We start from the raw sequence: 26,415 nt of genomic DNA on the forward strand, positions 1-26,415 counted from the left end.
GGTTTGCACATTCTGAAGTCGAGGGAATATTTGGGTAATCTGTTGGGAGTATATATGATGAAAAATGGGGGGGAAATGAACTGCAATTAGTTCCTGGAGGAGAAGGAAGAGGAATCTCTCTGCACGCAAAAAAAAACCCAGCTGCAGTCCCAGCTATCCTCTGAAAACGGAAAAGCTATTACAGGGACAAAGACTATGCAGGGGAGGCACCACAAACAGTCACTCAAGGACCAAAGTGACCTTTCACAGGCCACTAATTTGATGCAGCAGTGAGGGAGGGGGCTGCATATAAAAGAGGGAGGGAGAGAAATGGTCGTAATTGAAACATTTTTGGAGGTTAAAGAAAAATCACCTTTTCCCCCTTTTTAAGCCAATCGACGGGGGGGGGGGGGGAATTAGCATAGAAACAACCTCATTGATACTATCTGGTGGAGGTGATTAGCTGTGGAAACAGTTCAGATACTTAACCTTAAGCCGCTAACTTCAAATACGAGTTTGAAACAGATCCTAAGACGGCGGTTTATTCAGTGTATTGACTAACTGCAGCATGGGGCGTATACAGTCTTCTTACGACGTTGTCAATTCCCAGTTTGTCACCACTCTGGCTCCCAGTCCGATACTATTTTTGCCATCAAAGCATTTCATGACATCATTATTGTCTCTGAGCTGCGACGTGATACGTGTCAAAATGCCACATAATCGGCCCAATTGATTACATTGGAGCAATTATTCTCATTGTCGGCGGTTTTAATCACATTTGAATGAGTTAGTTTTACATTAAATAAGTGACATGCTAATTCTGCAGGATGCCACGTAAGCCGCGCGTTAGCGGCTTGTTTTCGTCACCTCTCGCTTTGTTACTGCGTCTCCGGCTAAACATGCGTGCGGTAAATCTGAGATGAGGTCTTTGAATTCTTAATTGCAAAGCCCTGAAGGAAACAGTTCAGTGCATGTGTGTGTCTGTCTGTGTGGGGTTGTGTCTTTGAAGAGCCACAGATGAGGGAAACAAACGAGGGCGGGTGGCATCAGGGTCAGACGTGCGGATTGTGTGTGTCTGTGGGAGGGGGGGGGGGGGGGGGGGGGGTGTTCACTTGGAACCGAACAAAGTGCGGTGTCAGCCGAAGGAGCGGAAAAAAAACAACCCCCCCCCCCCCCCCCCCCCCCCCGGGGGACGTAATTAAAATAATCCAGTGAAATTAAAGTGCTTCAGATCACTTCTGAAAGGCTCTGTCTTGACGTGTGGACGTGGGGATGATTCACCGAGTGATGAGTAGAAGTGTAGAGGATGACTCTGTGTGTGTGTGTGTGTGTGTGTGTCTGTGTATAGTGTGGGTGATACTTATACACTTTGGCTTTTGAGTCAGAATTTTTTAAAGGTGTGTTTGTATATTTTTTGTTATATTCATTACGCCGTCAGAAATGGTAGCACTTCATCGTCCCAGCCAGCGGGTTCTTTTTACTCTTTTTGAAAAATAGTCTCAGTTTTCCGGTGAAATACCCGGCCGTGTTCAGGCAGGGAAATCTGTCACAACAAGTCAAGAGAGCCCACAGATGGCTATTAGAAGTGCTGTGGGAGAAGCAACTGACAAAAAGATAAACCAAACAAAGTGGAGTTACATGCTCACAACTGGAGATGGCTTCATGAAAATCTTAGGCGCGATGAAATATATATTAAAAAATGTACTTCTCCGAGTTGCGTACTTCCAAATGAGTTCCCGTGAATAATTTGTCGTGTGTTTTTCTCAGAAGCTCGATTGGGGGGGGGGTTCTAAAGACAAGGGTCCTCCACCGGGTACAAGACTGTCGGGGACCGGAGACGCGGCCTTTGGACTGACGGAGTTGATTACGCGTCTCCTCCTCGGTTCTTTTCACCCCTCGCCAAACGGAGCTGCAGTTGACAGAGCGATGGCGGCCGGCCCTCGAGCGCAAATGTTTGCCAGCAGTAATGGGCTCCAGTAAGTGTGTGCGGCCTCTTATGCGCTAAGTGTTTGAAAAAACCTGAATAGAAACACTCTCCGCCCTTTAATTGTGGGTCCTGATTATGTGATTGTGCGTTTGTGAAGGGAGGTGAGTCACGAAACGCAAAAGACCTATATATCGATATTCCCCTCTTTTTCCCCAGTCGACTGGATTATTCCCAAAGCACAAGCGTGACTAATGGCCGGGGCTATCGGCTTTTAATGTGGAGTCGTGAAACGGTGATGGAGGGAGTAAAAAGCCACCGTCGTCGTCCCAAAATGCCAGAAGGTGCCGGCGCTCCCCGGTGACTTACGACTCCATCCGCTTTCTCACATATATTAAAGGTGAAGCCGAGAGCCGACACGTTGGCTCGGGCGTGAGCGGCGACTTCATGAATATTCCAGGAAGTGGCTCATCAAGAGAACCCACCGCTCGTAAAACGGATTTTAGAACTTGAGGGGGGTCAAACCGACGGAGAGGCGGTTTATTGCCGTGCCGAGCCGACCGCGTCAGATAAATGTGAATGGAAATGTCAGTTGTTTGAAACCACGGATATAGAGTTCAGATACATCCTGAGAAGGTTATGAATATATAGAGCGTCCTTGATGTCTGTTATTAACAGTTCAGGTTATAAACTACTAATCTACAAATTACCTCTTTTATGTGATATGTAGTTGAGCTTTCACATATTCAACCCATTCTTCTCTCACGTTTATTATCTCTAAAATAAACGTACATGACAATATTTTAGCTTTAAATCCATTCGGAGATTTAATACAGTTCAGACAAAGTGGCTGTTATTTACTTCTGTGCAAACAAAAACCTCCACAGAGATTATCCCTTAACTTTCCCTCAAACCCGACATCAGCAAATAGCAGAAGAATTGTATTTATGGCGGACTTCTCCTCGGTGGTGTGTGTGTTTGTCGGAGCCGATATTTTCCCTCTGCAGCATGAAAGGCGAGTCCGCCGCCATTAATCATCCCACAGGTGCTGGCGCGCTGTCAGAACCCATACGTCCCTTTGCCATCTCGACCCGGGAGGAGAATGGAACGGTGGGGAGGAAACGGGGAGGCTGGCTGAGCACGTACAGGAAAAAACAATTTCCCTTCCTCTTCTTCTTCTTCTTCTTCTTCTTCTTCCGCGCTGAATTTGTCAGGAGAAGGGGGGGGCAAGTCCAGATTAATTCTATTCCATTTTGTGGTCATCTTCCTTTTTCTATCCCCTCCTTCCATGACTCTTCTCTTTGTCTTGCCTACAGTCCTTACAGCCGTCCCAGCACCATTTATCAAGTTGCCATCTCAACAGTGCCCCCCCCCCCCCCTTCCTTGCGGGGAAGCCATTAGAGCATCTCTGCATCGGAGCAGCCAGATTGCATTCCGGTCCCGTGCCCCGCGACATTTATCATCTTTTGTCCGAACTTTTTATCTGCCCCTGCCCCCGTGTGAAGCCCCTATCTGCGGCAGCCGCTGTAATGGAACACCGGGAGGTGAGGCCGGAGTAAATAACCTAATTAAACATCGCGGCAAAGAGGGGACAAAGGTTGAAAAACGCACAAAGCCCTCGGTGTCAGGGTTGCCAGCGGAGGAACACACTCGCAGATGGCAGGGAGGAAGTGGAAGCGGTGATGTGGCCCGATGCCCGTGCCACCTTCTCATCTCGGTATTTATAGTGCTCCTCGTGGTGCTGCTGCTTTGTCCAACTAGCTCCTCCGTACGTGGTGCGGAGGGACACGGTGCTTTATCTCCATTTTGACTGATTGTGCATCGAGAAATGAGCGACATCGGAAAATAAATACTAACGTTGCCCAAACATTGAATAATGGACCCCCTCCACCCCCTCACTTCCATTTCACTCCTTTCCTATTCCTATGGCAAAAGTTGAGCCGGCTCTGATGGGCGTCATTAGGGACAAGATGAGGAATGCCGAGCGCCACGATTATCGGCGCCGCAAACGGTATCGCGTCGATACGGCGAAATGTCAGGAGGGCATTAGCGAACCAATTATTAATCCATATCAAGCCGGGGTGGACAATTTAATTATCACCCTGATCGATATATTCCCAGATCTTGAACAGATGTAGAGCAGTGGCCGTGTGGATAAATCTACTTTCCGAGAGGAGCGGGGCGGGGGGGGGGGGGGGGGGGGGGCAAGCGCGCTCTACGGCTTCCCGATGTGATGGACGCCTGGCTCCACTGCACCTGAATACATTAGGGAGATGATAAAAAAACATTTTCTAAGGAGAAAAACTTTACTTTCTCCTGGAGTTGTGACATTTTTCCGGGGACCCAGGAGTGCCTTAGATGTTGTACAAGTTTTTAGTGCCAGCGTGAGGCCACTTTGATTTTCGCTCATTAAGTGACTCAGGCCCGAGTGTTATTCCTCTTGTTGTTTCCACAGGCGACCTTGACCAAACATCGAGCTCTGCGGCGCGACTCAAACTTTGTCATTTACTAGCGAGCCTTGAAAAAATCGACTGGTGCACTCACGAAAATTAGCCTACGAATGATACAAAAATAAATATTCTGTTGTTTGTGTAGCTCTTATTAACAATCTGCTGCAATATTCTATCATCGGCTGTAATATTGCTTTCTTACATTCGGTCTCGGCGCAGCCCGAGTAATTACTCTCATTGTACCTGAAACAAACTATCTCAAATAATGTCGGTCGGGTCCTTTTGTTTGCGAGTGAATGAAAGCTGTGTAACAAGCCCTCGTGGATTTCAAAGATGCCGCACAATGAGGCCCCGGCGAAACAAAAGTGGCCGTCTTCCACGAGATAGCAGTCATCCCGAGATAAGAACAGCCTCTCATGCTTCTGTTGTGTTTTGTTTTGACTGTGTGTGTTTGCCTTTTTTGTGACTCTCCCCGTCTGCCATCCCAGAATCCCTTTAGTCACTATGCAACCGGTTGATTACTACTATGTTGTGCCTGGACCTGGGTTATATTCGCTGCTCATTGCCTTCCTGTCCGTTTGAGGAGAAAAGATGTGTTGTGTTCTATTTTTTTCTGCATACAAAACCCATATTATTTTCCATTTATTCTACAGCTTGCATTTTCCAATAATAATATTAATGACGCCAGAAGCCAAAGAGCACGACAACCGAGGTGATTCCCGGCTCCGCACACACAAAATAATAATCCACCTTTATTCACGTTGCCTCTCCGAGCTCTGATGGAAGTCGGCTCGGCATTACGTTTGATACTTCCCAGATAAAAGTTGACCTTGTTTGTCTCGTGTGCGACGGGGAACTTGAAACGAGATCAAAACCGTGACCGGGGATCCAAACCTGCAGCATCTTTCATCTGTTTACCTTTTGTCTTTAATCACCAACATTTCAGATCCTGTTTTTTGTCGACACGATGAACTTCGAAAACACGACGCCTGTGTTTCCGAGGGAAGTGCAGTGTCGACTGTGGAGCGTTTCTGGATGAGCGCTTCTCGGGACCCCTGACCCTAACCCTTTAACCCCTGACCCCCCCCCCCCCCCCCCCGCACTTGCTGTGATGTGAATGATGATGTTTCAACTCTGACATCACCAGTGGCATCTACAACTCCATTTCCCCCCCATCATCAGGAGCCAAATCGTATCTGTGGGATTTAAGTTGTACGCTCCAGGATTACTTTTTGGGAAATTATCTCTGAGCAGTGGAAGAAAAAAACATAAAAAGAAATCCCTGTAACCCCCACGTTAGCTTTTCCTTCATTAGTATCATCTCATCTGGGTTTGGACGCCTTTGAAAGTCAATCAGTCCACTCTTTAAATCTCCGGCTCAGCTCCGTCTCTCCGATATTCTCTCTTCCTTGTGCGTCAATTGTTGCTTTTCGATCCAAGGCATTCAGTCACTCATTTGTCCACAGTTGCGTTATTCGTACGCATCACTGAGGGCAGACTTCACAGAATGTGGTTATTTATAGCGGGGGGGGGGGGGGGGGGGGGGGGGGGGGTGGGTCAAAGTGGATTTTCCAGACCATCTGATCAGCGGTGCTCTTTGGCAGTAATGGAGAATGAAAGCATATTATTAGAGAAATGCCATGCTGCCCCTCTCTTGGTTCCATTAGGTGTTGTGGAGAAGACTCTTCTATTTTTATACATATTCCCCTCAGACCATGATTGTGGGTATAGCCGTGCACAGCTTTTACTGCCAGCAGATTACATATACATACTGTTTGCCTGGGGAATTGTCACATGTCGGATACTGTATGTGGGTGTGCTTGAATTAAAATGGATGAATTAGCATCTGTATAAGGATTATTTGTTCACACCATACCACCAATGCGAAAGCGCGTTAAATTGCCTCGTAGGAATCTGTCATATCATGACCATTTTAAATAAACTCATTATTTCATGTTTTCAGCGAGTTGCTTGATAATGAGATTTGAAACAAACTTATTTGATGCAGAATGAAAGCAATTTGCAGAAATGGGGCTCAACCGAGTATCTGACCCGATCATATTAAGGCCGACCACACAGCGGCCCTCTGCTACCTGTCAACTGATTCATATCTCCTGGGCGTTTCTCCTTCCCCCGCTGACTGGAGTCGGCTTAATTTGACCAGTGACACAAATACGTTTGTCGCCGTGGGGACTTAATGGCAAAACTACAGCTTATCCTTTTCTGTGGACATCTCTCCTTTTAATAATCACGACGGGGGGAAAGTGCAGCCAATTAAATGGAGCTGTGTAATGAGAGGCAACACATCATGCGGTGTGAAATTTCTGCTTTACCCATGCGGCTAGTGGAAGGAGAGGGAGTGAGAGAGGAATCTCTCCAAGACTCTCCGATAATGTGTTATTTTTTGTCCTCTTTCCGAGGATCTCGGATGACGAGAGGTGGAAAATCCTCCTTTTTTTTTAGGAATGTGTTCTTTAAAGAAATCCACGTAGGCATAAATCCTGATGTGATCCAGCCCCACCCCCCTCCCCCAGTACTAATAGTACTAACTATCAGAGTGGAGGGGGAGATAAAAGTGGTGGGATGACTGGAATAACAAATTACCGCATAAGGAGGGAATTAGATGGAACAAAATCCTGTGACAAAATATGTTGGACTGTTCCTAATATGAAGTGAGAGGGAAGGAGGTCTTAACTTCGGAGGCAAATTGACCACTCCGGCTTTATCTGTCCGAGTACCTCTCTGTTGTAAATAAACGATCCTCACTCGAGTTGAAATACCCCACATCACGACTCAAGTGATGGAAAGGATCGCGGCAATTAATTAGTTGATGAGAGAATGATGAACGACGCGAGCGGCGGCGCCGAGGGAATATTAAACCTAAGGAGAAACAGGCTGCTCGTGGATGCCATGATGGATGCTATATAAACACCTCGTAAATGTCCGGGGACCCTTCAGTAATTGTGTGTGTGTGTGTGTGTGTGTGCGTGCGTGTGTGTGTTTGTGTGCGTGTGAGAGAGGATGAATATTCCATGTTCCGGGGGTGTGATGGAATGAGGAGTGAACCATTAGTAACAAAGAGCTTGGCTCCGTTTCAACGGGAAGAGCCCATGGGTCTGGCTGTGGTGTGAGAGAGCGTCCCCACCTCTCAATGGGGCCTTTCATTCTCATTTGCCATAACTAATAAACCACACCAAAGCCGTGTGTCACAATAAATCTCCGCTCCTCAAATGGCATGACTCACTTGGTGGGCGCAGCGACGCCAGAGAGGGAGCGAGCACAAGTCGCACAATGTGTGTGTGTGAGTGAGTTAATGAGTGAGCAAGCGAACAAATAAAGTGAGAGGGCAGAATGACAGAGAAGAGTGACAGATATAGTGTGCGAGAGAGTATTAGGTGAGAGAGACGGCCCTCCGAAGACGGACTTTGAGCACTCACTCCATCACTCCGCCAAATGTAAATCATCTGTGACAAGAGGAGCTTAGGGCGTAAAGATTCCCAATCGGCATCGAGCATTGGAGAGTGCCGAGGCCATGAAGGTGGGGATATGAGCTTTTTCTAGCCGGGACTGAGAGATTGCCCTGAGGCTCTCCGTGCAGATGAATGGTTTAGACCATTAACCCCACTGCAGAAACTCAACGTACCCCACGGGCACACAAATGTGCCGCGCTGAGATCTCTTAAGACCCCTGGTGTGGGACCAAAAAGCTCCGGCCGAGGGCCAGGTGTTAACCACACGGGCACGGCCGCGCACACAGAGATGCAGAGAGAATTTCGAAAACACTTTCATGATCAAACCGTTGTGGGCTTTAAAAGAGTACACAACAGGCTCCCTCCTTCCAAACACACAGAACAGGGAGGCAGGATTTTTTGCTCCTTAGAACAAAGTGCGGTATATATTTTCGGGCCGGTAATTGAATGTATCTTCGTGACACGGTGGTAACACTCGCTGAAACTGTAATCACAGGTCTGTTTTACAAGCACCAAATCATAAAAAGTCAAACGCTGAAGCTGCATTTAATGAGCGCTTATTCCGGGATACCTGTGTGCAGAACATACCTAATGGAGTCGGCAGATAAATCAGCCACCACCACTGACGCATTAAAGAGCCACAGACAATCTCCGCCAGTATGTTTAGTGGTTGTAAATATCATGGAAGTGCCTGGTGCCATTGGGACTTGTATTTCTGTATTTAAAAAGGTTTAATCAGATTTTTGAGGTTGTAACCTTGGGAGTATAGAACCATTTAAGGCTACTTCAATGCTACTACGCTTTTATTTACCAAAGTATCCACTCAGCTACAGACACATTCACACCACCGAGTGTTAAAGCGGTTAAACCAAATTGTTTGGAGACAATGCTCACCCCGTTTTTGTTTGAAAAATAAAATATTGAATCTGGCCGGAGATATTTGATTGCCATTGATGGTCTTTTACAAGCGTTGCTGACCCTGTTGTCTTTGCTAGCCGCCGTTAAATTCTGCATTTTACAACTGTGCACCCTCCTATACGTGTAGGAGAGGATGCTATTATTATTCACATGTCGAGCGGGAGGAGCATGCCTTCCTGTTTACACACGTTTTCAGGCATGTTTGGGATTTAAACTGATTCAAGACCAAAATGCCTTCGTGGACAGATATCAATTTGATTTGAAAATGCCGTTGTTAAATGAAAACGTAGAAGTGTGTCTGCAGCCTTAAATCAGTCAGTTTTTGTTTGACTGTCTTCTCTGGCTACATGATTTACACTCTCTCTCCTCGTTGCACGCTGCGGTAAAACCTAATCTGTGCAGCCAACGCTGATGTATTTCAAACTTGACTGGTCCGGTAATCCCCATCGCCGCAGCCCCGGCATTAATCCATTAATTGCACTGTCACTGCGGCGATGTCACGAAACACCTGCACCGACACCACAGCTCACTGACGTAGCGGTTGAGGCGGCACGCGCGCCAGCGAGGACCAGAGTCCTGCCAAGTGTAAGCCGAGGCAGATGCAAAACAGCAGCCATTATGCTCCGCTCACTGCCGGATGATCCCGGCTTCAAAGGGCCTGCTACAAGGTTCCCTTTGTGTGGGTCTGAGAGACGGAGAGACGGTGCAAGTTGAGAAACCTCGTCTTGTGCAAACATGACCCTTCTGTTGTTTTGTGATGGGGGGGGAATTTAAATACTCGGAGGACAGATAAGGCGGTGCCAGACTCGTTGAAATCCATACCATTTCACCGGGCCCGCTCGTTCCGTGCCGAGGTATTCAAGAAGTATGGATTTATTGTGCGAGATTGTTGATTGCCACTCCAATGGATTTACAATTTAGCTCATACGGTGCTTTTGTCTTGTCAATATTCGCACTCTGAGACATGAACGGTTGAGTGCGGTTGAATTACCCCCGCCATTTTCAAGTCAATGTGTCTTGGAGACGTAAGTGCACTTAGGCACAGCATTAGTGGCTCGGGGCTCGCCTTTAATTACCTGCATCTAGGCATGTACAACATATTCTCCATATTGTATGGAACCATTCTATAGCGGGTGGGTGAGGAGTCTGGTGGAAAATTGCTTTTTTCTTTTGTACGCTGCCGCGGCCTGAGTGCAACGCGAAATCACTGCAATCCATAGATGAAGCCAATGGCCTCACATAATACACTTGAGTGTAGCTGCCAGAGACATCGGCATTCATGGAGTTAATCACGGGGGCCTGATGCAACCTTTGAACATAATTGCACGGCAGAGTGTTGACAAGCAGTCAGTTCGGCCTTTTCTACCCAAAGCAGAAAAAAATAAATAAAAGACCAAACCAACTTAGTGCTGATTTGGTTCGACCTGCGTCTTGCCAGGCGCTGATAACATTGTCCCATCTCCGATTCCCCTCGTCCTGTCACCGGGTCCTCATCCAAACATCTCGATGCTAATTAAGTGCTGGCACACTCAGCCGTAGGTGCTTTCATCACATATATCTGAAGTGTGAACATGATGCATATGCTCTCTCCTCTCCGTCGAGAACAAAAAAAAAGAGATTGTACTGTGCAAAGGCCGTTTTTTGAAATGAACGAGTGGAGCCAACAATGAGATTTCCACTTGAGCAGTGTCCGGCAGGATGATAAACGAGGCGGCAGACTCGGGGAATGGCGGTGATTTAAAGTTGTATCAAAGCGGCGTCGGGGCACCGTGCACCTCTTTTCTTAATGCCGGTGTTTCTGCGGATGCACACGCAATGCAGAGCTCCGTGTGTTTATCCGTGTGTCTAATGCGACACGTGACCAGGCAGTGTGTGGGGTGGCTGAATGTGGGCTGCAGCTTTTAAGAGTACATAGTGTGCGTTCATATGTGTGCACGTTCTTGAATTTGTGTGTGTGTGTGTGTGTTTTTTATGATAGCACTGTGTGGGTATATGAGTGGAAGAGGGAACGGAATAGACTCAATTTAAATCAAATTAGCATGCAGGCAAATTAAGCAGAGGGATTTAATTTGAGCTGTTGTAAAAAATGCTAATTCCAGTACAGCCCGGAAGCTCATATGCAAATACAACACTATTTTACAATAATTCACATTAGGTCGGGCATGCATAAAACACACATATTACAGCCCCGATGTCATCTGGGGAGCTGAGTATCATTAGCTCTCGGACTTGCTGCAAGGTGATCATTGTTTAGGGGGCGGACGTGCGTGCTTTAATGTGTTTGGGACTTGTTCATTCATCTTCCCTCTGCTTTTTTTGGCATACTATGATCGCATTGTGTTCATTGAATGGCCGCGTGTGTGGGTTACTTGTCCATCTCAACACGTGTCCTCCTATTTTACATGTTTTTTTTTGTGCGTACTAATATCACAACACCGCAGAAAAGTGGAGTCACCACCATCTGCATTCAGAACAAATCACCGGTATAGAGCCAAACATTGCATTTTAGCCGAGTGGAGAGGAAGAGAAAAACTTCTCCGATTACTGAGCAAACATTTAATTGTGACATTTTTAAGTTGAACTGCGAGTAATTCCCCCCCCCCCCCCCCCCCCACACACACAATCCTACTACTTTGTACTTGAAACAGCAAAAAAGGAAAGTACAATTTGTTGCTTTTCGTCCCATATTACTCTAGAGCATTACACAAATTGTACAGTATATTTGCGCCTGTAAATAAGCGCAAGTTAGAGAAATTGGGTTTTCGGGTGTGAACGTCTTAATGTTCCGAGAGGCCGGCGGATCCCTGTCGATACCCATTTGACGTGTCAAAGCGACGCGTGCTGGCTCACAGGGACACCCCCCACCACCATGACACCCACCATGACACCCACCAGTAATGGGAGGAATCAGTTAAAAGCTATTCAGCCCGGGGGTTTTGACAGGGTCCAACACAGCAAGTGGTGTGAAAGGCTAAAGAGTGTTTCCGTCCCTACAGATGCTACTCAGCATATTGTCAATCAGAGTGTTTTTTTAAAGTGATTTTTTTTTTTTTTTTGGTCCATTGAGGACAGAAATGTCCCACAGCAGTCAGCAGTTTTCACTTTTGCAGATCAGCCTGTTCTGGTATTGTAGCTCAATCACTAAGGGCTGATGTGTGCAAACTGGAGCTCACTGTGTAATGACAAAATCATTTTCCTTTTTTTTTTTTTTTTCTAACACCAGGTTGGTTTTTGCTCCACGGAACAGTCCATCACCTGAGTTATTTAGTCTCGCTAGCCGGATTTATCCCTGCCCAGGTGGAAATGTTAAATGCTTCCTGCTCTCCTCTCATTTTGTTCCCTTTCTGCATTACTGTTGAGCAAAAGACACAGAGGGGATTGTTTGTCGCCTCCCTGCTCTTCCTCTCTCGCGCCTCTGTCCCCATGGCTCACCGGGGACAATTATGCCCCTCTTTCAAACGATTGCCAAGCCCAATTTGCCACACAAATTAAATGGGCTGCATTTGAAGAGTGAGGGGGACAGGGTGAAGGAGAAAACGAGAGAGAAAGAGAGAGAGCGAGAGAGAGCTACAGAGCGAGAGAGGGCCAAACACAAAACAATGACAGATTGAAAACACACCAACGGACCAAAAACAGAAACATAGCTACACAATCCTTTATAAGGCCTTTTGAGTCCATTATGTCTCTCCAAGCGACATGCGGGTCTCACGTGGTCGCAGCCCAGTTGACGAATCAACAGAAATCTGTGCTTATTCTTGGGCCTGATTGGCACTTTCCCTGAGAGAGGGAGCCATAGTGTCCACTGTATGGGGTAGCGAGCAGGACTGGCTCTGAGGATCGTGCCATCTGTTGAACAGGCCGACTCAGCCATTTTCTGCTCTCGCATGTCTCATATCCTCCACCATGTCCACAGCCGGAGGCCTGCTCACACCCAAATGGATCCAGAGCACCAACAGAGGGCAGCTCTCTCTTTTTCGGAAATGTATTTTTTTGTGCCGAGGGGTTAGTCTGGAGCGGGATTAAACCGAGGTCTTTTTGGTCCGGAGTGCAAATCACAGATGGGGAGAGAACCCCAGAGTGTCTGGGCTGCCGATGAATATGCAGCGGCGCAGTGGAGGAAATTAAAGACCTTCCGAGTTGCTGGATGGGGGCTTTTGCACTGCTTCGAGGGGGGGGGGGGAGAGAAGGTGGGGAGAGGACACAAACACGGGCGGAAAGGATAAAAGCCCAAATATGAAACGAGGGGAAAATTGGCAATTAGCGGGAAAAACAATAGAAGGGAGTCGGGGAGGGGGAGGAACAACACGTGCATGTGGGCGATCAAGGAGAGAACGGGGGGGTAGATCAATCCCAGGGCTCATATGTGTAAGGCCCCAAAGTGGTTCCGGCCCTGAACAGCCACTTGCTGTCAAACCCAAGTCACAGACTGAGACACACGTGCCTCATCCCCATGAGCTCTCTGGCTCCCGAACCCCCACCCCCCCATCCATTAACACACAGCCACTGTGGCTACCTCACGATAGGTTTGTTTTGGCTTTGAAATGATGACCCGGCACAGCTGTCCAAGTAGGGTTCGGGGGGGGGGGGGGGGGGTCAGCAGCTGCTAACAGGCACACGGCCACAGGGAGGAAGTTAATGGGGGGGATGGTGAGCACAGAGGCGTCAAGATTTGTGGGGGGGTGGGGGGGGGGGCTGGCCTGCTGACTGTCTCTGTTACACTTGTGCCTCAAATCCGACTGTGGAATGTCTGGACACGCGAGAGTGGACGTTTTGCTAAGACAGTTGTCTCAAGGAAGATTTGGGGCATAGTGTTTGTCTTTCTCTGGTTGAATGTGTTATGTAAATTCACTCTAGGCCGTGGAGGGCGAGCGCCTCTGAGAGGATAGCTTCTGGAGAGCCCCCCCTCCCCCCGATGCTAACGTTTATCGGCCGTTAATGTGCCGTTTTTTTGGGAAAGATCCCGTAATTGAATTGTGTCAGTAAATCCTGGAGCCGCACATAAAACCCGGGGAAATAAACGGAGAGGACATTTCTCCATTTGCCGCTCCCCCCTGCTGTGAGACGTATGTGGCGGGAGCCCCGGGAAGACAAACGAAAGCACGTTGGAACAGATTGCGGGGGGAACATCTCTCAAGCACAAAGTTGAAAATCTCGCCCATCAATTTCACTTTGCGCGTGGCTCCGCTGTGCGTGACCTTGGGTGAACGATCCCCTTCATTCAGAGATAGTCAGCTGAACTGAGGGGCTTCAGTCGGCGCGGAGGGAGCAATAAAAACTTTTTATTCCTCCCTCTGTGACTCCGGAGGCTAATGATTCATGGATCTTAGTGTAGAAAAAAGAGAGGAGAGGGCGGGAAAAACCGGTGGGTGATGCCGTGGTGCAGGACCGTGAGCTCAATGAGGTTTGAAAACTGTTGTCACACATCAACGGGCAGGTGTCTGGTGTCAAGTAACTCAATTCCAATGACTTCTCATCAGAAGACTCTTGGCGGAGGCCCCCGAGCATTTCTGGTTCACGGGGCAGTTTTTTGGGGGCGAAAGAAGGAGCCGGCAAATAGAGACTTGAACAGATTGAGATGTTTCTCGGTGAGATGAAAAGATGGATGATGGCAGAATATTGATGTGTGTTATTGTTTGTGTGTGTGTGTGTGTGTGTGTGTGTGTGTGTGTGTGTGTGTGTGTGTGTGTGTGGAAGGGAGAGAGAAGCACAAAATGTCACGACTTCCCAATAGCCTTGCTAGATTTTGATCTTGGATTTTACATAAAAATCCTTAAAAATATATCTTATCTACATCAAAGAATCTGAAATCATCTTAAAATAAAGCATCATCTAATGGTTTTAGGTTCAGTTTGTGACACTGACAGCCAATTCACACAACATCCATTCAGTGACATTGTTCCCACTATGAATAACTGGATATTCATTCATTACTCTCCAATGTAAGATGGACCAACATTAATTCTTAGATATCAACCTAGTTTTGTGATGATAGGACAAACAATCTGTGGCTGGACTCTCTTTTGAGGGGTTATAATATAGTTTTACTCCCTGGGTTTAACATTGTCGATTGTAAGCTAATACTTTTCTAATATTTGGACTCAAATGTTTCTAATTTAACAAGTTATTTATTTGTGTTTTGACATTATGTACTGTTCAGGGTTTGGTTTCAGACACATCCTGTCAGGTTCCACATCCCCTCTGGAGGATAATTACATGATCATATTTACTTTTGTGACTCCTTCGTTAAACATACGACTTTTAATATCAAATTCTGCTCAAACTAAATAAAATATTATGGTTTTTGAGTAGAGGGGGAAATTTGATATTTCTTTCATACATTTATTAATACAGATTGGGTTTTTCCTCCCGTTATTTTAATAACTCAAAAAGCAGCTATTCAGGGAAGTAATGGTATAACATTTTAAATCTATATTTGAAGTTGTTATAGTTAAATAAACATATTATAAGAATTTGGTAAGAGATCAAAATTCTGCATGATTGGTTGTAATGTGCCCCCCACAGGCCAGGAGTCATACAACAGTATGTACCAGTGTGTGTTTTTGTGTGTTTCATGAACAACTTTACTGTATTTGTTGCATGTGCTACTTGAAGTTTGTACATCCGATGATCAATGAAAAAGCAGAAACTCAACACAAACAACTCCACCCCTCCCCATCCCAACAGGACACAACTCTTGAGGCCCCCCACGTGAAAGCCAACGGTCCACTTACTTTGAGCGTCGGCGAGGTGGAGGAGCAGACCCAGGGCAAGCAGCAGCGGCAGCAGCAGCGTGGGTCTGGCTCTGTGCATGGTGGGACAGCTTGGCACCAGCATGCTCTGGCAGCCTCGGTGGCACTGGCTCACAGAGCCCTGTGAGTCAGTCTGGTCTGATTTCTCAGATGCAGGGTATTCACAGCCTATGCAAAGGCAAGGAGGGAGAGGGAGAAGGGAAGGAGGAGGGAGGGAGGGAGAGAGAGAGAGAAAAAAAAAAGAGTAAGCGAGTGAATGAAACAAAGCTGTTTGGCTCCACGGGTTTTATCTATCCCTGCACATTTCTGACATACCCCCACACAGCCTCGGCTCGAGCTGACAGAGGATAGGAAGAGGCTGATGTGCTCACGGGGTATGTTCTGACAGTTCTCTAAATGGAATAGTCACTTCACACAATGTGGGTGCATTTGTGCATGAGAGGGAGAGAGATAGTGAGCGAGCGCGAGAGAGAGAGAGAGAGACCGAAAGACCGAAACCACACTGATGAAAGGGTGAAGTAATACGATTTTTGTCTCCACAGCTTTGGTCGCGAGCGCCAATTAAACAGCGGCGCACAAAAAGACATTGTTAAGACGTCCGACATCCTCCTCAGATCAGTGTGGATATGGGTTTCACATGGGAAGGGGCTCATCACATGTTACATGTCAGAACAGGCAGGAAATATTCACGTTGGGGCTTAAAGTAAATTTTCTTTTTTCTTTAAAAGCAAAATACAAGATATAAATGGTTTGATATAGGCAACACGTTTAATAAACCACTTGAGCTCATATTCATGCTTTGACACCACATTTAATCCTCAGTAGCTGCATGATTAGCTGAAGGTGAACATACAAATTGATGTGACAGACGCACACACACACACACACACACACACACGTTTTGTCTTTTATCCAGCGATGCTCCATCAACAAACAAACACAAACCCAGTGTTCAAGTGCAGCCATTCATGTTTTCAGCCTTTTACCAACAGGGCCACGACACGGCTGTACAAATCAATGTGATGCAGTGAGCTAGTATTAGCCGCCGACCGGCTCTATCCCTTGTCATCCATTTGCTTAAGCCCAGGCTTGATCCCCAGTGATGGATGCTCTGCGGTAGTCTTCGGCGCGTAACGCGGCTCCCGGCTAATCCTAGTGTGTGAGCCTTGATGACATACTGTACTGCTGGTTAGTGGTGGGGGGCGGTCGAGGAGGCAGAGCGGGTCATGGTTTGCGTCCCGTTACATTACAGAGGTCAAATGTACGCAAACCAACACAGATCTCTTGAAGTTTGGGAATTCTGCAGCTTTGGTAACCGCCTATTGAGGAGTCAGCAAATGTGCATGTGAGCGCTTTTGCTAAAAATAATGCTATTGGTCTGTTTATCTGCAGATTTGACCGCCTCCCAATGAAAGTAAAAAAACTACAAAAGGGAAAAGCAAGCCCCCCCCTTAGCCCAATCAGTGGGCCCGATGATGACAAACTTCCTCATTTCCCTGCGACCAATCATCCTCTTTCTTGCTCCTGGCGCTCCTTCTTTTGATTTCTGCTGGCTGTAAATGGCAGGAGAGACGGGAAGATAGCACACCTGTCACACTTGATTTGTGTTGGGGGGGGGGGGATAGACACGACTACCCGTCTCCGAGCAGCCGCAGGGCGAGGAGCGGCGGGGGGGGCGGACGCGTGGCGGAGGGAATCAATTTGAGACAATCTCTTCCCCCCCGCTCGCGCCACCTCCGACTCATACGTAGATCCCCCACCCCACCCCGTACATATACATACATCTGAGCCACATATTATATATTTTCACATGGGTTGTGTTTGTAGCGTCTCTGGTTTTGATTTGAATCAACTGGACTGAGGAAGCCCGAGAGCTGGGATCTGCAGGTATGGCTGTTTTATGACTCCCCCCCCCCCTCCCCCGAATCTAACTGACAACCTTTGAGTTAATCAATGAAGTGTGAATTTCCATAATGTCGTGACATTAGGGCGGCGCACATGGAGCATTTCTCCCTCCCCCCCTCCCCCCCCCCCCCTTTCTCTGTCCACGGCCAACGTGGACACACACGCGAGCTGATGGAGGCAAACAAAACCATCTGCATGTTGTGTAACCAGCAGTGGAGGCAGGCCACCAGGAGGCTGTGCCCTGGGAATAAACACAAGGAGAAGCTAATGGAAGCACAGGTAAATACCCCCCCACCCCACCCCCTAAAGTCCATGGAATAGTTGGATTTAGTGTTGATTTGTGGTGTTCATCTCAGAAATAAATTGCCCCTGCAGATTAGGCTCTAATGTGCTGAGAGACCTGGCCAGAAAACGCTGCAGATTCCCCAGTGCATTGTTTTCCCACAATGGGTTTAGCCTAAATAGTGCGGTTTTTTTTTTGTCTGAGAGCTTGTGCATGTGAACGCGTGTGTAATTGCATGCGCCGCATGTGCACCGGGGGTTTAAATGATCCTTTTCCATTCCCATTAGTCCGAGTGAAAAGACTCCCCTCGAAGGCTGCGGCACCTTTGCCACGTCTCATCCTCGACATGGCCGCCCTGCGTCTTTACACCCTCCGCGCGTGCGGTGGCACCGATGCCTCCCATGGAACGTTCATTACAATGGAAAAACAATCTCGCCTTTCTTCCTGAGCCCCCGGTTGGTATTATTGTGTTCCCATTCACTGGTGCTTCATTCAAAGGATTTCGCCGCTGATAGCAATCGTGCATTATTAAACAAAGCCTGACAACATGCACAATGTTAATTAGAAAAGGAGGGAGTGTGTGGCAAGGAAAAGAAAGGGGCTGTTGAGCTGTCTACTCGCTCTCTCTCCCCATGATCCTTATCAGATATGTGAAAGAGAAGGAGGGAGGAGGGGGGGGGGGAGTGTTTATATTCTCCATAATGGCTGGTCTCCACTCTCATTTGAGCGTGCGTGTGCTTTGTATTCCGCTCTATTTGGAGGAGAAATATTATCAAGGCGAGGGGAAAACAAAAGAATCATTCATATTTATCTCGTGTTGCAGCCGTAGCGCGTGAGGTAAACTTGTTATGGGAGAGAAAGCGTGCAGGGGCTCTCCAGAGCACCAGGTTCTCCACGTCAGCTTCACACCAGTTCTGTCTTTCCATATCCCTCTCGCACGCCGTCACATTTCGAGAAAAAGGCCAGTACAAACCAGTGGGAAACGAACGCTGACATGAGAGCGCTACCGATTGGGCCATATTTAACAAATTCAACATGGGGCTTGAGTGCGAGCGGTTGCGCCACATTATGCTCGCCCTTCGTGCAAGTTGACTAATTTCACTGCGGCCGGCTCCAGGGAATCTTTTCAGGACGGGGTGTTTTTCATTTCAGACTCATGCACACACTGAATTGGACTTCAAGGAAACAGTGGAGTTACGGCATGTTTGTCCCCACAGACCAAAGCAGCCACAGCAATGCCACTAAATCTATTAAGGCCAGTCCCTCTGTAATTAGCCCGACACATGCGATGACAAAGCACGACAACGCAAGCGGGGATGTGATCAGCGCCGCGTTGCACAACAAAGTTGCAGAGTGTCGCTCCCGGGCCAGGCAGAGCCAATAAGAACAATTGCTTCATTTTTGTGAAAGTGGACTTCTGGAGCAGCAGAGTTACACACATTGCACACTACCTTCCATTAGCTGTTGACATGGTGTTCTTTAACATAACACCCCTGCTGAGGGGGTTAGAGATTACTTTTGTATATGAATATCAATGTAGCATGGGAGAAGAGTTCTCTGACCTTGTAAATCTGGATGAACCATTTGTAGAAATCTAGTAAAGTACTGATTCCTCATTGTCGGCCTTACATTTTCTTTTCATACAATACAGTTGAAACACTTGTAATTTCACTGGTTGATGTTTTAAATGCATCTTTAACAGTATTTTATGACTAATCAGGGACTTTATCAAAACGCTACATTGTGAAATTTATATTAACTATAAATATAGTTATTTGATAATAACTAGAAAAGAAAGAAATACCTAGATGCCTTTAATGTATTCAAATGAATGCCAACTTGGGTAGGTTGTATTATTTAGCATATTTGTTAAGACCTAATTGGTCTTTTGAAAATACCGTCTGATGTTTTTACTTACTTTAAATTCTAGATACTTTAAATTAGGAGTGAAAGAATACAATATAAAAAAAAAGCATTTCTTCCTTTCCGCCGACCTGCAGCTGTCGTTGACCTGCCCTCTTTTTTTTTATCTCGCTCTGAGAACCTGTTCAGCTTTCGTCGTGGCATCGATTTGTCGTTCTGAAACAGGGACGGGAATAAGCTTCTGATGCTCGAGGACCAAATATCACTTAAATAATACACTGTAGCGCTACAGGGCAAATACACCCCAGTTGTATTAAAGTCAAGGTCAAAGGGCAAATTAAAGAACCCGGGTCGCTGTGCGCTGTTCCTCCTCATTCTACCGCATTGAAGATAGGGAAACATGGCTGCGTGTGACATGCACCCACTTGTGGCGCCCCAGGGCTTTCTTCAAACACATCATATGACCAGCTTTATAAAAATAAGCTCATCAAAGGCACCGAGCACATCCACATACATCGCCGCCCGCCCACTTCCTTTTTAAATCCCCGCTTCCCCATCAAGCGAGGTTAGGGTTGGGTTAAGTCACAACGTGTTTTACATGCTAGCTGCAGACGTCTTTTATCTCGTTCCCGTTTGCTCTCCCTCCGCCGCCACGGTGCAAAGTCTCCCCTCGCTCCACCAAGCCAAACTCTTCTGCACGATTCTTTACTTCTTCTCTTTTCCTAACCACCCTTGCCTTGTGTTTTTTCTCTCGTCTGTTTTTCCCCTTGGTTTTTTCCTCCCCTCCCTCCACGGCTACTTTCTTCTTCCTGCCCCGCGATGGTGTGATTTAAGACCGGGTGACAAGGCCGTTTCTCACCCATCGCTCCCGATCAGCCGGCATGTGTAACACCATCCCTCAGAGCTAAGCTAAGCTATGCCCCCGAGTGCAGCCTCCACATGAAAGACCCTGACAACCGCACATCAGAGGAGTTTATTTGCTATACTTATTTATTTACTCTTCCCCTCCCCTCCCTCCTCGCCACCCCCTGACCTCCCTCAAAACAAGCCTCCCACGGTCGTAAACCATCCTTTGGGTGGTGCTGCCTGACTTTCTGCTCCGAGGAGAAGTCAGGGTTTATGGTCGCGCCGGCAAGCCCGACTAATTTCACGACAAGCAAACGCTGCTGCCGGTGCGACAGCTGATGGTTTTTTTTTTTTTTTTTTTTTGGGGGGGGGGGGTATATCTTGTTTTCTGAATGAATCACCCAACATGCAACACACAGCAGGGAACTAATTGGGTCTGGTGACATTTGTCTGTTTAATAATTGATTTCAAAGCTTTAGGACACGGAAACTATAACAGGTCCATCTCAATTGTGTGCAAATTAACACCGGGTGATTTCATCGCCGCTCTTGTATTTTTGTTGGCAAATTGTACTGGACTTTGAAATGTCACACCGCAAATAGACCGGAATAACATTTATTCATTGGCGAGTGGGATAATATTGTCGTCGTAATACTAGCCTCGGCAAATAGCAGTTCCTTAAAGAGCACAAACTTGAGTAAACAACTTTGTATTGGGAAACGCGGGTCAAGGGGGATGTGCTTCAATTTGAAAACGGTTACCTTGTTCGAGTGCAAAGAGCAAGGTTGTGTCCTCATGAGGATGCAGCCCACCCGATCTGACCTTGTGCGCACACTCCAGCGACTGAAATGACCACGAAGCACCGGCTCGCAAATTCACCTCCTCCTCCTCCTCCTCCTCCTCCTCCTCCTCCTCTCACTCATCCAGCGTGTGCGCTCTCTTTTTTTTCTTGTTTTCAACAGCCTCTCCTTGACTTTTCTCTCTACCTGGTGTACCTCACCCTGCTCTCTCTCTCGCTCTTTCTTTCTTCCTCTCCCCTCGCCCATCTTTTTCTTTCTTGTCCCCCCCCCCCCCACCCCCCGCCACCACGTTTTCCCAGCAGCTGTTGGGTTCAGATGGATGGTCCCCACAGTGCAAGACCCTGACCTGCAGTCTAGTGACTGATTATCCCAGTGCCCTGTTGTGCTGCTCCCTGAACGCATACCAACACAGAGCGCACACACACACACAGGCGCTCGCAAAACAAGCACACACACACACACACACACACACACACACACACACACACACTACGCACACACGCGCAAGGTTACGGAGCGTAGGGACTCTGGGGAGAAAAAAAAAACAAGAAACACTGAAGCAACACTTTTCATCTATGTCTGCATGTTGGAATCACCTCCCCTGACCTTGATGACACTGGTACACACGTTTCCTATTGGACTCTAATCGACACGACTAATGGCTTTTCAATGGGCACCGGGTAAAACCGCAAGAGAGTACACTCAGCCTCGGGTTAAGCGTGTGTAAACTATTCAAATGATAGCCATGACTTATTGGGAAGGGCCTTCTGTCGTGCTATATGTATACTTGTCACCGTGTGTGTGTGTGTGTGGGGGGGGGGGGGCTGCTTATAGTACAAGCATGTGCCACTTTGGTCGTGCTTGACCTTGCACATCAGCATTTAGTGTCGGGGGGGAAGAAAGGAACTTGTTATCATACAAACAGGCTGAATCTTGAGGAGTCTATTGTGTCGGGTGCAGAGAGTGTGGCAGGATCGGGGGGGGGGAGAAAAATGGTAGACGCAGCAGTAGCAGCAGCCAACCTGGAATGGCTGGGATTAAATTTACGCCGCATGAACAGGGGAAGGCTAAATCATGTTACATATTATGAACCAGAAAAAGGGAAGAGGGAGCGAGAGAGGGGGGGGGTGGAGCAGAGGGGCGGAAATATAACGGATAAGGGGAGCAACGAGGCAGAGACGGAGCGAGGTGGTGAGAGAAAAGAGAGGAGGACGGGGGGAAAGCACTGCGGAGGGGTAAAGAGGGAGGGAGGGAGGGAGGGAGGGAGAGAGGAGCGCACTGTTTGGTAGGAGAGCAGGAGAGGTGGAGGCGGAGGGAGGGGAAGCAAGGGAATGTGTCTCACTGCCAGCTTTTCTCACGCTCCGTCTGTGCTTGTACGCCCAGCACAGGCACCGTGAGAGGGGTTGAAGAGCGGAATGAGGGAGAGAGAGGGAGAGAGAGGGAGAGAAGAGGCAGGCGCCGCTGCTGAGCGGGAGATGAAAGTTGCGAGGGACACTCGGGCAGTCGAGGGGTATCGTTTCCGTGAAGGGGAGGAAACGGGAAGATGACAGCGAGAGGGGAAAAATAAATAAAACAAATAAATAGAACATGTAAACTCTGCTCGCCCCTCGGAAAGTCGAAAGTCGGTATCAGGTCTGCGTTTAATCAAATACCCGCAGCCCTAAAACAAACAAACAACTCCTACACATGCATACTCACAAATGTAAACTCGGGAGCTCGTGTGCACAAATAGACACGGGCAGAGCACAGGCAAGCAACCCCCCCCCCCCCCCCCCCCCCCCCCTTGCACCACATGCTCCTGGCACTTTGACATCTACCCCCAGCGCTGCAGCGGTCCGTGGGAGGAGGAATAATCTCACTTCCGCGAGGCAGGGAAAAATTAGAGAGAGAGGAAGCCGGTTCCCAGCCGGAGCCCATGTCGTTTTATGGAAGGCACAACAGCAGTCCACCGACGTGGCCGCACGGACCGCTGTTGAAAATAACTGAATAATACAGCCCCTAATACATATGGCATAACCAATAACAATACGCCTCCTTATCTTTTGGAAACATTGAACACCAAGGTGCATTGTACGCTGGTGACATTTGCGTGGCTTTTGTGCACAAGCCAAGCCGGCTCGGTTTGCAAATGCACTACTTAGGCGCACATGACGGCTGTAAGGAGTTGCTCTGGGCATGCACGCCACACTCGTAGGGCAGCAAAATAATTAAAAATGCCAAGTGTCTCCCATTATTTAAATGCTAATTTGCCTCGATATACCCTGAGCCAAACTGTAATGCCACATTATGGCTGCTGTCGTGCACTAAGGGCATCGGCGGGAGAATTTGCCTTCAATTAGCCCAGCACGCACTATGCTATCTTTTTACCCAAGGTGATCGGAGGATGTTTTTATAAGCGCTCTCCTCAGAAGACATTAGTGTCAATAGATTTTTTTTTATAGTTTTTGGAATCATCATATCACCTATATCAATAGACAATGAATAAAAAACATCCCTGCTCATTGTAGTCCAAGTTGATCAGAAACAGTGTCCATGAGCGCTCTTGTTTTTCATTGCATCATGGCCACTGATGTTTTCACCATGAATCAGATTTGTTTAAAACAAAAAAAAGTCAACAACTGACAGAACATTAGAACCAGCATCTCATCAAAGCCTTTAGCACTAAGCGCCACATGGGACAAAAAACATTATCACAGAGACGAGATGTCTTTGCTGAGTACACAGATAAAGGTGCAGTTGTGTTGTTCCTGCTTTTCCATCTCCATCCTGATAAGACTGTCGGCGGACACGGGGATGAACCGCATTTTGAGAAAGCTGTCTCAATATTTCACTGGTTCAAGTAGCCTGACTGAAGCCCACTGAGCACTTTGAAGTGGGTGCCACTGATTAATAGATTTTAAAAGCTTAACTTTTTTTTGTTCTTGGACGCCCTTGAAAGGTGTTTCATCCGAGCTAAGCTATTGTTCTCATGGAAGGCGGGCGAGAGGCTGCTTGTGCAATTCAGGCGAGGGAAAGCAATGGGTCACCCTCAGGCAAAAGCAACAATTCCCCCCTTTGTCGTTTCACCAAGACAAATGCTCGCCATTGCCGCAACCAAACAAGAGCAGTTCCCCCCCCCCGTCAGTGATGCTATATCGTAGCACACGAACGAGACGTTTTATTATGCCGGTGGAAATGAATGAGCCGGGGGTACTTTCTCTCCCCCTGCCACAGTTTTAGAGATTGAAATTCAAATCAAATGCCACCTTCAAACAAATGTCAGGACAGGAAATCAGAATCGTTCCCGTCAAACGTCTGGCATCGAGCAAAACGCACAGTTTGACATTTGGAAGTGATTTTCTCTCGTTGTGTAGAAGAAGTAACTCGGTAATCGTCGGGGGGAAAAAAACGCACACAAAACCTTCATCGCGCAAAACAGCCTCAGCTGCTCCCCGCTCTACATCCAACACCCTGTTAGAGAACCTTTATTCAAGCTCCCCCAACCCGACGCACACTCCACCCCCGAACACTCACAAACATGATTAAGACACTGTCAAGCTTGACATTGCCATCTCCCATGCTGTCAGTGGCCCTCACTGGGAGCCACTGTTGACTGACTGCCTGGATGTGCCTTATCATTAACAGGGCCGCCTGTGCCACCGCGGAGGGGCTTTGATGACAGCAAACCAAGGCCCCGGTGCCGGCCCCTCCCACTTTGCCTGCCCAAGTGTCATCTAAATGAGATAGGGCCCGGGAGCTGGGGGATTAGGCACTGCATAATTACCTATTTAAAGACCCTAATTGAGCATTTCATTAAGAGACTGGCACTGAGATTTTGCCAAGGAGGGCACTACAGGGAGAGACACATATTTGTGCATGTGTCTGAGAGTTTGTGTGTGTGTGTGTGTGACGATACGGATGTGTGGGTGTGCATATGCCTGTGTGTGCATTTCGGGGAGCTGCAGCAGACTGTAACCTTGAATCCAAGGGTTGCCTTGTTAGCCTGGATGTCTCCGGCTTGTCTTTTTGTTTACATAGCACTTACACCGTTTGACACATGATCGTGAATGTAAATCCAATAGAAATTCACCTTTTACAAAACCGTCTGATGCTCCATAAGGTAACTTTCCACTCTTTCACATGCCCTGACCCTTTAATAATCTAAATTGAGTCACATCTTCCGATTAAAGGAGAGGGTTCTTAGACTCTCTGTGAATTTATAGCAATTGTTGGTCCAGCTGCCCTCGACTGCACTCGGTGAGCTAAAAATATATATACGTGACCCAAATGGATTGAGATGCTATTTCCGCTGTTAAATCAAAACAAAGCTGTTATCGCATTCCCTAACTTACTGATGATAAACTTTCTTTATCTACAGTACGAGTGAGCTGAGTGGACGTTTATTTCCCTGCTCGGAAAGGAAATCCAAAAATGCAGTTTTTCACTCTTTAGTGCTCATGTCTGATATTCCAATGCAGGCTTTTTATCAACCGTGTTTTTTTAGTCGATAAAAAGCAGTCGTTACAGGTGATTGACTGAGGCGATCGCACTTTCTCTTCCGCCAATGAAAACATGTCGTGCGAAAATTTTGCTCCGCCCGTTCCAACTTCTATTTTCAGGTTACACTCTCACTGACACACAAAAAAAATTAAAAAGCTACAAACCAAATGAGAACATCAGAAAAAGCACTGGGCTCTAGTACACATGATAAAAGCAGAGCACTACAAAGCCATAACACTTCCCATCTGCCAAGCTAATTGAATCCAATAGAAAGGGAAATTTGTGTGCGCACAGTTCTGTTTCCTTTAGCCCGCGACAAAAGACGACGAGTGAGTTAAAGCCACTAACGTTTTTTCCGCCATCACACTCACACTGTCATCAGAAATTTGGTTTACAGCACTACATCTGAGGCACATTTGTCAGACTAGGATACGTATCTTTGTGTCTGCCTGACAGAACCAGGGATAATACGATTATTCACTGTGATGTTTACCAATAAAATTGGATTTCCTGCATGGAGGTCGGAGGGAGCAACAAAAGAAGTTTTTTTAACATCTTCAAAGCCAATTGTGACAAGAAGTGCAACCGGTGCAGTGCGGAGAGAGAGAACGCTTTTCATTTGCCTTAACAACATTTTACATTTTCAGGTTGTCCACAAACTCTTTTGTGATTATTTTTTTCATTTACTCGCCGTTTCATCGCTGGGACATTCGCATCTTCGCTCAAATCTTAATTCTGGACCTGGCTTTT

The 26,415-nt window shown here is 47.3% G+C and overlaps 1 protein-coding gene across 8 annotated transcripts in view; it reads right to left on the reverse strand.

The window, feature by feature from the left end:
* LOC133949997 (receptor-type tyrosine-protein phosphatase delta-like) overlaps positions 1-26,415 on the reverse strand; it is a 333,770-nt gene that overhangs the window by 75,884 nt on the left and 231,471 nt on the right. For all 8 annotated transcript variants that reach the window (XM_062384134.1, XM_062384131.1, XM_062384136.1 and 5 more), the window contains one exon: positions 15,472-15,657. In XM_062384134.1, coding sequence (XP_062240118.1) covers positions 15,472-15,574 — 103 coding nt within the window. In that variant the 5' untranslated portion in view covers positions 15,575-15,657. The remainder of the gene's footprint in view (positions 1-15,471; positions 15,658-26,415) is intronic.

The sequence above is a fragment of the Platichthys flesus genome, chromosome 24, assembly GCF_949316205.1.
Source record: "Platichthys flesus chromosome 24, fPlaFle2.1, whole genome shotgun sequence".
In the NCBI taxonomy this organism is placed as follows: domain Eukaryota; kingdom Metazoa; phylum Chordata; class Actinopteri; order Pleuronectiformes; family Pleuronectidae; genus Platichthys; species Platichthys flesus.